Here is a 13,719-nt window from a genome sequence, read left to right on the forward strand (position 1 = left end):
AATATCTTCCCTGGTTCTCATATTCCCAACCCATATTCTTCATTTTCAATCTGTTTTATGTTCAGGTGTCCCAGTGGGAACAGAATGGTGCTTGCAGAATTGATCAGATTACTCAGGCATTTGATTTAATTGCATCATTAAATAAGTAAAAATATCAGATGAACTGGTTTGGGTTTGTCTACTTTGTTATCATTGCTAATATTATTTATTGACACAGACATATCTCTAAATCTCAACAAATAGAATGAATTGAAAAAGGAAATCATGCTTTATTCTTCTGGTTGTATATTTCCCACCTGTCTCTCTCTTATATACACTCCACTCTTCTTGCAACTACCAAATTATTAATGCTTCTGCCACTAAAATACACAGACTCCACTCAGATAGTTTTTGACTGTAAATCCCAGAACAAACTTGCAGTCATAATTTCCTTCCCATGTACAGTGACCCATCACTAATTATTTAACTCAATATATTAAAATACGTTTTTAGTTTGCCTACCTGAGCAATGAAAGGGTTAATAATATTGAACAATGAGTTAATAATAATAGCTACTGTTTATTGATAAGTTACTTTAAACAACACTATAGTGGACAGTTTATATATATATATATATATATATATACACACACACATATGCTGTGCTTAGTCTCTAAGCCGTGTCCAACTCTTTGCAACCCTATGAACTGTAGCCCGCCAGGCTCCTTTGTCCGTGGGGATTCTCCAGGCAAGAATACTGGAGTGGGTTGTCACGCCCTCCTCCAGGGGATCTTCCCAACCCAAGGATTGAACCCAGGTCTCCCACATTGCAGACAGAGTTTTTACCATCTGAGCCACCAGGGAAGCCTATGCATGTGTAAGTGTGTGTGTGTGTGTGTGTGTGTATGTATAAAACTTAGCTTTATCCCTAAGAAGATCTTAAAGTCAGACACAGATGCTATCACTGATGTAGACCTTAGCTCCCAGACACTGAGCTGTATTATTTCCTCTGCCTATTAACAACCCTATAGGTATTAGCCTCATTTTACAGGCAAGGAAACCGAGGCTCCAAAAAGATGAACCAGTTTTTCAAGGATAGTCGCTCAGCCGTGTCCGACTCTTTGCAACCCTATGAACCTGCCAGGCTCCTCTGTCCATGGGGGTTCTCCAGCAAGAATACTGGAGTGGGTTGCCATGCCCTCCTCCAGGGGATCTTCCCACCCCAGGGGTCGAACCCAGGTCTCCCTCATTACAGATAGATAAAGCGATATGTAGGGATTCAAGTTCCCTCAGGTCTTCTGCCACCAGTGTACTGTATCCTCTGTATTCAGGATAGATTTTGTCATTTTACACATGGAGGAACCAATGTAGGAAAAGTTTAAAACAACATGCCCAAAATTGCATGGCTATCAAGTGATGAAGCAAGGATGTGAACTCTTGTCTTTCTGATTTCAAGGCCCATGTGCAAAACCATTATGCTACACATTAAAAAATGATTCCTATTCTATCCTTATTTTTTAAACTTTAATATGATTGAGCTATCAGTCACCCATAGGCATTTTCTCTTTCAACTCTAGGAAGTATGTAGATTAGAAATACTCTTCTAAAAAAGTTTCAAATGTCTCTACAGGGAAGAAAGTCCTAAAACTGTTCTAGCTTGAACAGAAAATATTTCCATCTGTCACATTTGTGGATACCACATGGGGTTTTTATATAATGCTTTTGTTTGGTCCTGAAGGCATAGATTAATTTTTACTTCCCTTTGGCAGATAGCCTCACCGTCTGGCAACTTGTTAAGCCTTGAGATAAGAATAAAAATTCAAACAAAAAAGTAAGACGATATCAAGTATATTTAAAATAATAGGCAGACTTCAGCTGAGAAGATGAAGAAATACCATGGAGCAAGGACCCTTGTGAAACAGTGAGAAATAATGATGACTTTGAATCTGTGCAGCAAACTCCTACTGATGCAGCAGGTGTCCATGACCTGCTGCTTCTTGGAAGCCTCCCTGATTCTTTTTTTTTTTTTTAATTTTTTCAGTGGGTTTTGTCATACATTGATATGAATCAGCCATAGATTTACACGTATTCCCCATCCCGATCCCCCCTCCCACCTCCCTCTCCACCCGATTCCTCTGGGTCTTCCCAGTGCACCAGGCCCGAGCACTTGTCTCATGCATCCCACCTGGGCTGTCCCTGATTCTTCCAGATAGTATGGAGGAGCATTCTGTTATAACTCCATCAGAACTGTTCATTCATTCATTCAATTTTAAATGTATACTTTGCGTTCCCACTGGACTCCATACTCTGTGAAATCAGGGACTGAGTGTTATCTTTGTGTCCCTAGTACCCAGCATATTTCAGTTGTATTTAAGCTTTCATCAAGGCAGTTTACAGTCAACAAATAAACTTGCTGAGCACTTATTACATTCTAGATACTGTGTGAGGCATTGGAAGATAGCATGAAAAATAATAGAAGAAAGGGCACCTAACCAAGAATGAACATTGGACTTGGAGTCGGAAAACTTGAATTACAGCCTTATTTTCTGCTATTTCATTGTTGGATCTTAGACAACATTCTTGGTTCTTAGTTGGCTAGAAGGAATGTCCGGATTCAGAGTCTTCTAAAGCTTTTAACTCTCCAAATCTAGTTACTTACCATTACCTCAGATATAAGCATGTGAATGCATCTAGAATCACATCTGGTGGATAGTAGGCTCATGTGTGGTCAAAATAGTAGGTCAGTATGGTCAGCAGAAGACTTAAGTGTACAGGAATAAAATTCTATGACGGCGTAAATATTAAAAACAGGATTTAGGGCTATGAAAAGCAAATGCTAGGATGTGCTTAAACTTGTGAAAAAAACAAAAAGAGTAAAGGACAACAAAAATAAGGTTTTTAAAATTACAATCAGAGCAAGAACAGGAAAGGATAAATCTGATGGTTAGATGAGATGCTGTAGTGCTGATATGTAACACACAGGCAGAAATTTTCTTTGTCAAGGAGAAAGCTTTTGGCTGAGATGTGTAGAATAAAAATGGTCTGGAGAGGATATGAGCTCAAGGTGATGAGTAGACAGTAATGGAGTCCCTGAAACAATGCAAAAGTCTGCGTCTCTAGCGAGAAAGGGAGCCAATAAGATTGAATTCCTACTGATGATTTCTGAGATCTCCAATGAATGGGTATGATCGCAAAGGCCTGGAGATGACCCAATAGCATCCTGGTTTGCACAGTGAAAAAGCAAGCATGTTGTGTGAAGTTGAAGCTGCTGACCCTGATAGCCAGCAGTTTTGCTAGCAAAATTGTAACTGATTTATGAACACTGAGAATGAAAAATAGGATAATTGATATATAGCTAAAAGTTAACCCAAACTAATTTTTTTGTTGTTGTTTTGGGTTATTTACACAAGAATATCTATCAGCTTGTCATTTCACAAAATCACATCTCTTGGGAGAATATGGAAGCACTGAGTGTAGCTGACTTTCTTGTTAGACTCATTTAAAATAACTAGTTGAATTACTGCCTAAAAAATATCTGCTAATCATTATATTCTTCAGGCCAGGATGCATATTTTGAGTCCTATATCTACTATAGTACCAGATACCAGTTTTTACTAGTTACTTGAATGAATATCTATATAAATATAAAATGCCCACCTAGGAGGAGGTCTCCAGTGGAATATCACAGGGGGTAATCCAAGTTTCAGAAGTTTGGGTGAAGCCTTGGATCCAGAGAGATGGATAAAAAAAACTCTGTGCCCAGGTTAACAAAGTGAAATTCATTGTAGGAAACTTCTTCACTTGGATCTTTGAGAAAAGTCCCAGCCCTACTCTATCCAGGATTGTAGAGAAAGGAGGAGAGTTGGGGTGGTAATTGGTTTGTTCTGAGTCTGCTCCTTCATAGGCAGAAAGGGATCTAGACAGAGGTGAGAGGTCAATGCTCACCCAAGGATACACCTTCACTCTCATTTATTCCTGATAAAAATGGAAATGGAAGTCAGTTGGTTCATAGTCACTGTTCTAAAGGGGGCTTCCTAGGTGGCATAGTGGTAAAGAATCCTGCCAATGCAGGAGATGCAGTTCCATCCCTGGGTTGGGAGGATCCCCTGGAGAAGGCTATGGCAACCCATTCCAGTATTCTTGCCTGGAAAATTCCATGCACAGAGGAGCCTGGTGGGCCGTCCATGGGATTGCAAAGAGAAGGACACAACTGAGGAACTGAGCGTGCAATCACTGCTCTAAAGGTACAAAGCATTCTTTAGGGCCTGGTGTTCTGATAGAAACAGGAATCAAAATAAGGAAAATGGGCAGGTAAAGAAGACCTCAAGTGAAAGCAAATGTGGAGGGCCATGTCATCTCAAATTCTGTAACAGCACGGGCTTCGTGGACACCTCTGAGCTGTGCGACCTTAGGCAACTTACCTAGGCTCTCTGAGTCTTAGTTTTCTCATCTGCAAAATAGAGACCATAATCATTGTGTCCACTTCCAGAACTGCTGTGATAATAAATATGTTCTTGTACCAAAGCATTTAGAATGGTGCCTGACTGTGACCAGTGTGTTAACTATTATTACTATTATTATTATTAAAACCTAGAAGGATGCTATGACTTGTTATGGTAAGAAGACTGTAGTTCACAGGATCCCTATTCTCCCATCCCTTCACCTCCAGCCAAAAAAAAGTGGTAAAATGCAGAATGGAGGAGATGTGGCTTTGCAGAATAAATAAACAAGGAGACTTAGGCTATTGTGTGTATGCTGAATACTTTGGATCAAGTTGACAGTGCAGTTTGAAGCTGCCGAAGCCTGTGTATTCACTGCTTCTAGATTTTACAGTTTCACTAGGTTTCTATGGTTTGTCCAGTGGTCATGTATGGATGTGAGTGTTGGACTATGAGGAAAGCTGAGCCCCGAAGAATTGATGCTTTTGAACTGTGGTTTTGGAGAAGACTCTTGAGAGTCCCTTGGACTGCAAGGAGATCCAACCAGTCCATCCTAAAGGAGATCAGTCCTGGGTGTTCATTGGAAGGACTGATGCTGAAGCTGAAACTCCAATACTTTGGCCACCTGATGTGAAGAGCTGACTCATTGGAAAAGACCCTGATGCTGGGAGGGATTGAGGGCAGGAGGAGAAGGGAACGACAGACGATGAGATGGCTGGATGGCATCACCAACTCAATGGACATGAGTTTGAGTAAACTCCAGCAGTTGGTGATGGACAGGGAGGCCTGGCATGTTGCAGTCCATGGGGGTCACAAAGAGTTGGACACGACTGAGCGACTGAACTGAACTGAACTATGGTTTTCCAATATCAATCCCTCATGTACAAGTTGAGATTCATTTTCCTAAGACGACAACAAATGTACTTTGCATCTTCCTCTAACTCCACTGAGCACGAGTCTAGCATTCCAGCATTTGGGAATGACTACTGCTACCTTTGAAGACCTGGCCCTCCGTCTCTCTAGCCCAGCCTGGGTCCCTCCCCGGGTGCTGTGCTCCCCGGGTGCTGAGGCTGGCCAGAGCTCTGTCCCCAGCCTTTCTTTCTTGACCTTATCTGAAATGCCTTTCACTTGCTTTTTTCACTCTGATGAATGTTAGAATGCTCTCATCTGCATGAACCCTGCTGTAAAAATCCTACCTGATTGAAACTTTTATTCTAGGGGTTACCACATTCTGTTCTATGTAGATATACCAGCCCCTTCATTAGCTTTCAAGCTCTTTGAAGCAGTGACTGAGTATGCCCACTTTTGCTTTTCCTTTAGGGTCAGTTTGGGGCTGAGTCCTGAAAGAAGCTCATTTAGTGTTGAATTGTTTTGATTGGAATTGAGGGAGGACATTGACATCCAACCTGAACTTGCTGATCCTTGGGTGTCTTGGTACCTCTGTCTGGCTGGTCAGGGTGGTCTGTGAGCTTTTATTTTCCCCTCATTCTGGACTTAATTTCTGTACTCCTTCAGGTGTCTTTCCTCCTCTCAGTCACACTGTTATCCAGCCTGTGCTTTTTCTTCCTGTCCTAACAAGCTTTGCTGCTTCCTCAAAGAACCCAGTCCCTCACTGCTCTTTTCCACCTTCCTCTCTTCATCTGTATTTCTCAAAATATTTTTTTTTCTCTTCCAGCCCCTTTTCCTCTATCAACTTCAGGAACAGAAAATGGCATCATAAGGAGACAATGTTTGAACAAGTTGGGGAGGATTAGGAATGTAATATGGAGTGGGAAGTCACCGTAGTTGCTTTCAAACCAGTTGCAAACCTTTTGCCCTTGTTTTCATTCTATTCAGAAAGATTTCAGACTAAATCCTTATCCTCCTAAATGGAAATAACTGAGTTAGAAGGCTGCTATCTAATCTAAGCATTTTTTTCAAACACCCAAACTAGTATTTGGTTCAAGAAAACATAGATGGACAAGCCTTCTTTTACCCAAGGTTTAGTGGATATCCTCAGTTGTAGTGTGCATACTTTGATAAACTCCATAGGCTAGAGCTGTGGGTTAGATTATGGTTTGTTCTTCCAACATTCAACTATTTTAATCCAAGCTGTAATTCCAATGAAGGCTGGATTTATTCACCAGCTTGTTCAGCTAACTAAAACTGTAGGTACCATCCACCACCACATTATTTAAACACAATTCAGAAATCATAAATAGAAATCCAAAAGGAGAGCTTGATTTCACAAGACAGAATTTGATACCATGAAGAAACTCTTGTAGAAATTTGCCAGAGACCTTGCGGGTCTTAAAATATTCTCTGTTTTCTACTACCAGATTTGGCAGCTTGAGAAGTATTCATTACAAGTAATGACAAATATTTTACCAACTCACAAAATGTTGCTTTTTGTTTTGGCATTACATTTGTTCAAATTTTAAACTAAGAAAGTTAATATAGTAATCCTGTGGTTATACAGAAATCTCAGGAGAAATATTATTCCCATACTGAGCATTTTAGCAAATATTTCTTGACACTAACTATGTGTACGGTATTATATCAAATATTTCTGGTAACAAAAATGAGAGTTAAACTTGATGTTTGACCACAAGTAGTGGAAGAACTAAGACACTGTAATATGGTGAGTGCCATAGGAAATTTACTAAAATGCTTTGAGGCATGAACTCATGTGGGATTTGCTTAGCCAGAGAAGGCTTTATAAAGACATGGAATATTAGCTTTATAGATTAGCCAGAGGATAATATGTGAAATATGCGAAACAGGTAAAGGAGGATCTAGACAGATGAAGCATTATTAACGAAGTCTCAGAAACACTGTATGGAGTATAGGCAGTATGGTTGGGTATTAGTTCTATGTAACTGGAAGAGAGTGGTTGGAGATGAAGCTAAATTCCATGGGTCTGAAAACCCAGATTAAAACTTTGGTGAGTAGTGAGAAATATTTTATCTATTCTTCCACTCTTTAAACAACTTCAGAACCATATTTTTAGATAATTAGTCTAAGCTTGATTGCGGAGGAAGAGAAATGGAGTTTGGAAGACCAGTTGGGAGGTTATTATAATAGTCTGGTAAGTGTTACTAAGAGCAGCACTAAGCAGGGAAGAGCAGGATGGGAATGAAGGAGTAGAATTGAGAGACATTCTATAGTGAAAATTTTTAGGATTTAGAACCTGATTAGAAGATAAGAGGCAGAAGAAAAGGAGGACTTAAAGAAAACTATGAAGAGTCAAGCACAAGAACTGAGGCCATTGAAAGAGTCAGACAAGTCAAGTGGTAGGGTAGAAGGTGAGTCCACCCCTGTTGGTATGGGATTGAGGGGGACCTCAACTTTGCTGGAGAAGCAAGACTGTATGTAAACATGTTCCCCAGTGGGGAGCTGGAAATGTGAAACTAAAACTCAGGCTACAGTTCATAATACAGACTTGGGACTCATTAGCATTAAGGAAATAGTGGAAGGTGTAGGAGGGAATATGAATGTGAAGGGAGAGCATAAAGAGAAGATGGCCACGGACAGGACACTTGGGGGAAGCTTGTCTACTTTTAGGTGAGGAAAAATAAGCCAAAATCGAAATAGTGAGGTCAGGAAAGAGTCATGAAGACACAGTATCATCAAAAAGCTGGACAAGAGCGAGTTTCAAGAAAGGAGGGATCAGGAAATATCATGGAAACAGAGCAATCAGGAAGATGAGAATTGAGCAGGAGAAATTAAATTTGATAGTTGAGAGTTCATGGGTGACTTTTGTAAGAGTAATCTTAGAACTGTGAGCTGATGGAATGTATTCTATTTGTAAACCTAAGGTTTGTTTGGGGCCTATTAGGTGTTTTGGATATTTTCATTTCTTTAAAATAATAGATAATGAAGGATGGGGTGTGTGTTTGTGCGTGTGTGTGTGTGTGTGTGAGAGAGAGAGAGAGAGAAACAAAAGAGAATATGTGTATCTTGTGACCAGTAAACCGTTTTATAATTTTAGGCAATAAAATATAATTTTAACTGATAAAGTTACTTAAGGAAAATGTACCTTGAGCTCACATTTCCTTAATAATAGAAACACTAATTTAGCCAAAAAAGGAAATCTCTAGAATTTTATATTAGTCAGTAAAACTTCTACCCAAATTATGTTGATTAAAAATACATTCTTCTGCCCTATCGCATTACATGAAACAGCAACAACAAAAATATAGAAACACTTGCTGAAATGATGAGCGTACCTCAGAACATAGATTTATCATCTTTTTCTCTTCTTTCCAGAATAAAAGACCGAGCTATGATAGCAACTGGTGGAGTGATAACTGGCCTGGCCGCCTTGAAAAGGCAAGACTCTGCCAGATCACAGCATCATGTCAACCTTAGCCCGTCGCCTGCTGCCCAGGAGAAGAAACCAGTCAGGCGTCGACCTCGGGCCGATGTTGTGGTTGTTCGAGGCAAAATCCGGCTTTATTCCCCATCTGGTTTTTTCCTCATTTTAGGAGTCCTTATCTCCATTGTAGGAATTGCAATGGCAGTCCTTGGATATTGGCCTCAAAAAGAACATTTTATCAATGCTGAGACAACATTGTCAACAAACGAAACTCAGGTCATCCGGAACCAAGGCGGTGTGGTGGTTCGCTTCTTTGAGCAACATTTGCATTCTGATAAAATGAAAATGCTTGGCCCTTTCACAATGGGGATTGGCATTTTCATTTTCATCTGTGCTAATGCCATTCTTCACGAGAACCGTGACAAAGAAACCAAAATCATACACATGAGGGACATCTATTCCACAGTCATCGACATCCACACTCTGAGAATCAAGGAGCAAAAACACATGAATGGCATCTACACTGGTTTAATGGGAGAAACAGAAGTAAAGCAGAATGGGAACTCCTGTGCTTCGAGACTGGCAGCAAATACCATTGCTTCTTTCTCAGGTTTCAGGAGCAGTTTTCGGATGGACAGCTCTGTCGAGGAGGATGAGCTTGTGGTGAATGAAAGTAAGAGTTTGGGGCATCTTGTGCCACCTTTGCTCTCTGACAGCTCTGCCTCTGTTTGTGGCCTCTATCCACCTCCTTCCAAGACAACTGATGATAAAACCAGTGGCCCTAAGAAATGTGAAACCAAGTCAATTGTGTCATCGTCCATCAGCGCTTTTACATTACCTGTGATCAAACTTAATAACTGTGTGATTGATGAGCCCAGTATAGATAACATCACTGAGGATGGTGATAACCTCAAAAGTAGGTCAAGGAATTTGTCAATGGACTCCCTTATGGTCCCTTTGCCCAATCCCAGCCAGCCCTTCCAGCCAGTTGGTCTGATGCTCCCAAGGAATAATTCTGTTGGGGAGTCGTTGTCAAGTCAGTACAAGTCCTCTGTGGCCCTTGGACCTGGAGCTGGACAGCTCTTGTCTCCTGGGGCTGCTAGAAGACAGTTTGGTTCCAACACATCCTTACATTTGCTCTCATCACACTCAAAATCCTTAGACTTAGAGCGGGGTCACTCCACGTTAACCGTTCAGGCAGAACAACGAAAACATCCAAGCTGGCCTCGGTTGGATCGAAGCAACAGCAAAGGATATATGAAACTAGAGAACAAAGAGGACCCAATGGAGAGGCTGCTTGTGCCCCAAGCTGCAATCAAGAAAGACTTTACTAATAAAGAGAAGCTTCTTATGATCTCAAGATCTCACAATAATTTGAGTTTTGAACATGATGAGTTTTTGAGTAACAACTTGAAGCGGGGAACTTCTGAAACAAGGTTTTAATGTGGAAAACATATGTTATCTTACAAGGATATATATTTTAAACCTATTTTCACTGGTGTTTCTTTGTTAAAATTTTGGTTACAAGCCTTTTTAAATCAAATGGTTTGTAGTATATTAGACCTGGATGCTTAACTGTGTAATGGAGATGGTTATATGTTTGGATTACTTATGATTGCAGTACTCTGTATACTACATATAATTTTATTTTTTCTGAAAGCATGGTCTCTTTTATTAATATGAATACAAAATACTTCCATCCAAATTAAAGTTCCTTTTCTTTACTTTAAAATTCTTTCATCGATGATCACACATAGAGCAAAGTGTCTAGTTTAGAAAAGCCAGGGTACCAAAGTGTGGACTGGAAGTATAAATTCAATGCAAATCTTAGGTGTCATTTTCTGAAAAGTTGCTTTAGGATTGGTTGAATTATTTAAAAGGCAAAATATCTGGCTTCTGTTCAAGCTAAATAATTGAATTGGTTAAATTTGTTTAGTTCTGTGTGAGTAACTGATATGAATTGGTAAAGTTGGTTGTGACTAGTACCCTGAGCTCTCGGTAGGTTATACTTTTTCAACATCAGTTCTATTTTAGTGATATTTTATTAAGAAACCATGTATTCAAGAGCTATGGCTGAGAATGCCAGATATTCTTAGGGGTAAGTATCAAAATGCTCTTAGCTTTAACTTTAGATATTCTGGATTGAAATTTCTTTGCAACTGACTTGAAAAATGAATGAACCAATTTAGTGTTTAGAAGTGCTATCTTGAAATAATTATATATACGAAGAAAATGTTGACTAATGAATGAAAATATATGCTAGTAAATGCTAACTAGTCTCAGTACCTTTCCCTAGCCATCTCTCTCCTCATCTAATATCCACTCATTCCTACATCCTTGTTTTCCCCTAATATTTCTTAGTTCCTGCTATTTGGAAGAAAATCAGCTAACCTTGACATTTCTTTTATCTTTGCATATCACTAAGTTGGTGGTTGAAGAAAATTTAGTCCTTGGTACGTTGCCTTGAAATTTATCTTGTTCTAGAAAGCCTTATGATAATTCCAAAGACTTTCTTATGGTATAATAAATATTTAGGATTATGGTTCTCAGTTATTGAAGATAATAAATATTAAAATAGATTTTCCACCAGGAAATTTTCATGTTTCCCATTAGGGTAACCTAATTTTAAAAAATTGTTTAATGGAACACTCAGGAAATTTTACAAGTTTTTCTCAATGTGTAAACATTTCTGAACATCAGTATTGCAGTTGTAGAAGAGGAAAAGGAAGATATCTCTGTATTCGTAATTCCCCACAATTCCACCTTGTATTGGCATCACGAACTTCCCTGGATTGAGGCACAGTGTTACTTGTTAGAACATCAAGCCTGTGTATTGTAATAGTGTGGGCTTAATATTTTATGATAAAGCATTTAATAAACCTCCAGTCTTAATATTAAGTGTGTGTTCTTGCTATTATTTTTTGAATGAAATACATTTCTGCTTAAAGTACTGTTTTTCAAACTTTCAGATACATTCTATTGAAGGCACTTGATACCCTAACATCTGCACTGGGTGCTGTGGCTTCTTTATTTTCATTTTTTAAATTTTTATTTTATTTAGATTAATGAGCTAGGTCCATCCACCTATTGAATTAAGCTATCTTGATACTTTGTTATTTGGATGTGATGCTTAATTTTATGTGTCAAGTTAGCTAGGCTAAAGGATGTTCAGATTTCTAGGTGTGTCTATTAAGGTGTCTCCCAGACTACCGTTTCAATTGGTAGACTAAGTAAATTTCCCTTATCGATGCAGATGGATATAATCTAATCCACTGAAGGCCTGAATAGGACAAAAAGGCAGAGGAAGGATGAATTTGCTCTCTCTACTTGAGCTGGGGCATCATTTTCTCCTGCCCTAAGAAATCCGTGCTCCTGGGAACTCAGACTGGGACTTACACCATTGGCTTAAACCAAAGGCTTCTTGGTTTTTAGGCCTTTGAGTTGGGCTAGAACTACCACCCGCTTTCCTGGGCCTCTCTAGCTTGCAGGCAGCTGGCAGATAGTGGGACTTCTTGGCTCCAGAGGTAATCCTTCATAATAAAAAATATATGTATATATATATATCTAAAAATACATATCTGTTAAAATCTATCTAATCTCCTATTGGTTTGGTTTCTCTGCAGAACCCTGACTAATACACTGAGGATCATTTTCACTTAAAATTTCTCTGACTTTCAGGAAAATAACCAGATACTTAGCATCTAGCAAATGTCAGTGATACTCCTAGATTTGAAAACAATGGCTCACGACACCCCTGATGTGACAAATGACTAAAGCAATATAATTTGCTCAGCTCACCCCTGAAAGGGCTCTAGCAATTTGAAGAGGATTAAACAGCATGGGCCTTGGAAGACTTAAAAAAAGGAATTGGGAGCTCAAGCAGTGATTTCCATTCAACCTCCTCTCCATCAAAAAGCCTGAGTTTTTACTTCCAAACAAATCGACTTATTAAACAACAAATAATTTTCTTATTTTAAATTAATCAAAAAATGCATATTGCCAAGTAAAGCTTTCGATAAATGTGAAGTAGCTGATGTTGCCATATTGACTTGATGTCATTCCACCCCAAAGCAATGAAACTGGAATTTTAGTTAGACTATATTTTGAACATTTCCCTTAGTCTTTTACAAATACTGCAGATTACTCATAAACTCCATGTCTTCTTCTAGTAAATCTGGACCATGAACTAGCTAACTCCAGCCTAAAAATGTTCTAAGGCCTGTGGCCTATCTGGGTTATATTAGTTTGCTCAGGCTGCCGTACAAAATACTACAGATTGAGTGGCTTAAAAAATAGAACTTTATTTTCTCACAAGCCTGAGGTCTAAGATCAAGGTGTTTGGCCTGTCTCCTTGGCTCACAGAAGGCCACCCTCTCACTGTGCGACTCTGATGTGTCTTTGTCTTATGACCATACCAGTCATGTTGGATTCAGGCCCTACCCTCAAGACCGTATTTCACCTTAATTACCTTTTAAAACGCCCTGTCTCCAAATAGGGTTACATTCTGATGTACAAGGGGTTAGGACTAAACATAAGAATTTGGGGGGGTGTGCCCATCAACTGAGGTGTGCCCTTAAGAAGCAGGAAAGCTGAGTGTTCTTAGCCTGTAGCAAGAATACAGTATGCCCCCAATGGTTTTGTCACCCCTAATGTGTAGCTTTGAAAAGTCACTTAATCTCTCCATCTTGATAAATACAATTTCAACTAATTTCTTAGTTTCAAGCCTTCATTCCTCAAACAGGTAGTGGAGATGAGCAAGAATATAAACTATAAAGTACTTTCTAACTCTAAACGTCCAGGGTTTTTGGTGCCATGGGATAAAGATCCATTGCTATATGTTAAATGGTTCAATGCTCATAGAGAATCCAGGATGGTGCTTGAATGGGCCCGTAGGGAACATTCAATATATATAAACCATTACTGCCTGAAAGTATCACCTAAGAGCTTTTCAACCTTTATGCCGCCCCCACCCTATGCCCCTGTGGTAGGGTGAATAAAGGGCCT

At 39.4% G+C, this 13,719-nt stretch overlaps 1 protein-coding gene across 3 annotated transcripts in view; it reads left to right on the forward strand.

The window, feature by feature from the left end:
- TMEM200A (transmembrane protein 200A) overlaps window positions 1-11,613 on the forward strand; it is a 79,683-nt gene extending 68,070 nt beyond the window's left edge. For all 3 annotated transcript variants that reach the window (XM_043457272.1, XM_043457271.1, XM_043457270.1), the window contains one exon: window positions 8,667-11,613. In XM_043457272.1, coding sequence (XP_043313207.1) covers window positions 8,683-10,158 — 1,476 coding nt within the window. In that variant the 5' untranslated portion in view covers window positions 8,667-8,682 and the 3' untranslated portion in view covers window positions 10,159-11,613. The remainder of the gene's footprint in view (window positions 1-8,666) is intronic.
- The last annotated feature ends 2,106 nt before the right edge of the window (window positions 11,614-13,719 follow it).

This window comes from Cervus canadensis, chromosome 33, assembly GCF_019320065.1.
Source record: "Cervus canadensis isolate Bull #8, Minnesota chromosome 33, ASM1932006v1, whole genome shotgun sequence".
Classification (NCBI taxonomy): Eukaryota; Metazoa; Chordata; class Mammalia; order Artiodactyla; family Cervidae; genus Cervus; species Cervus canadensis.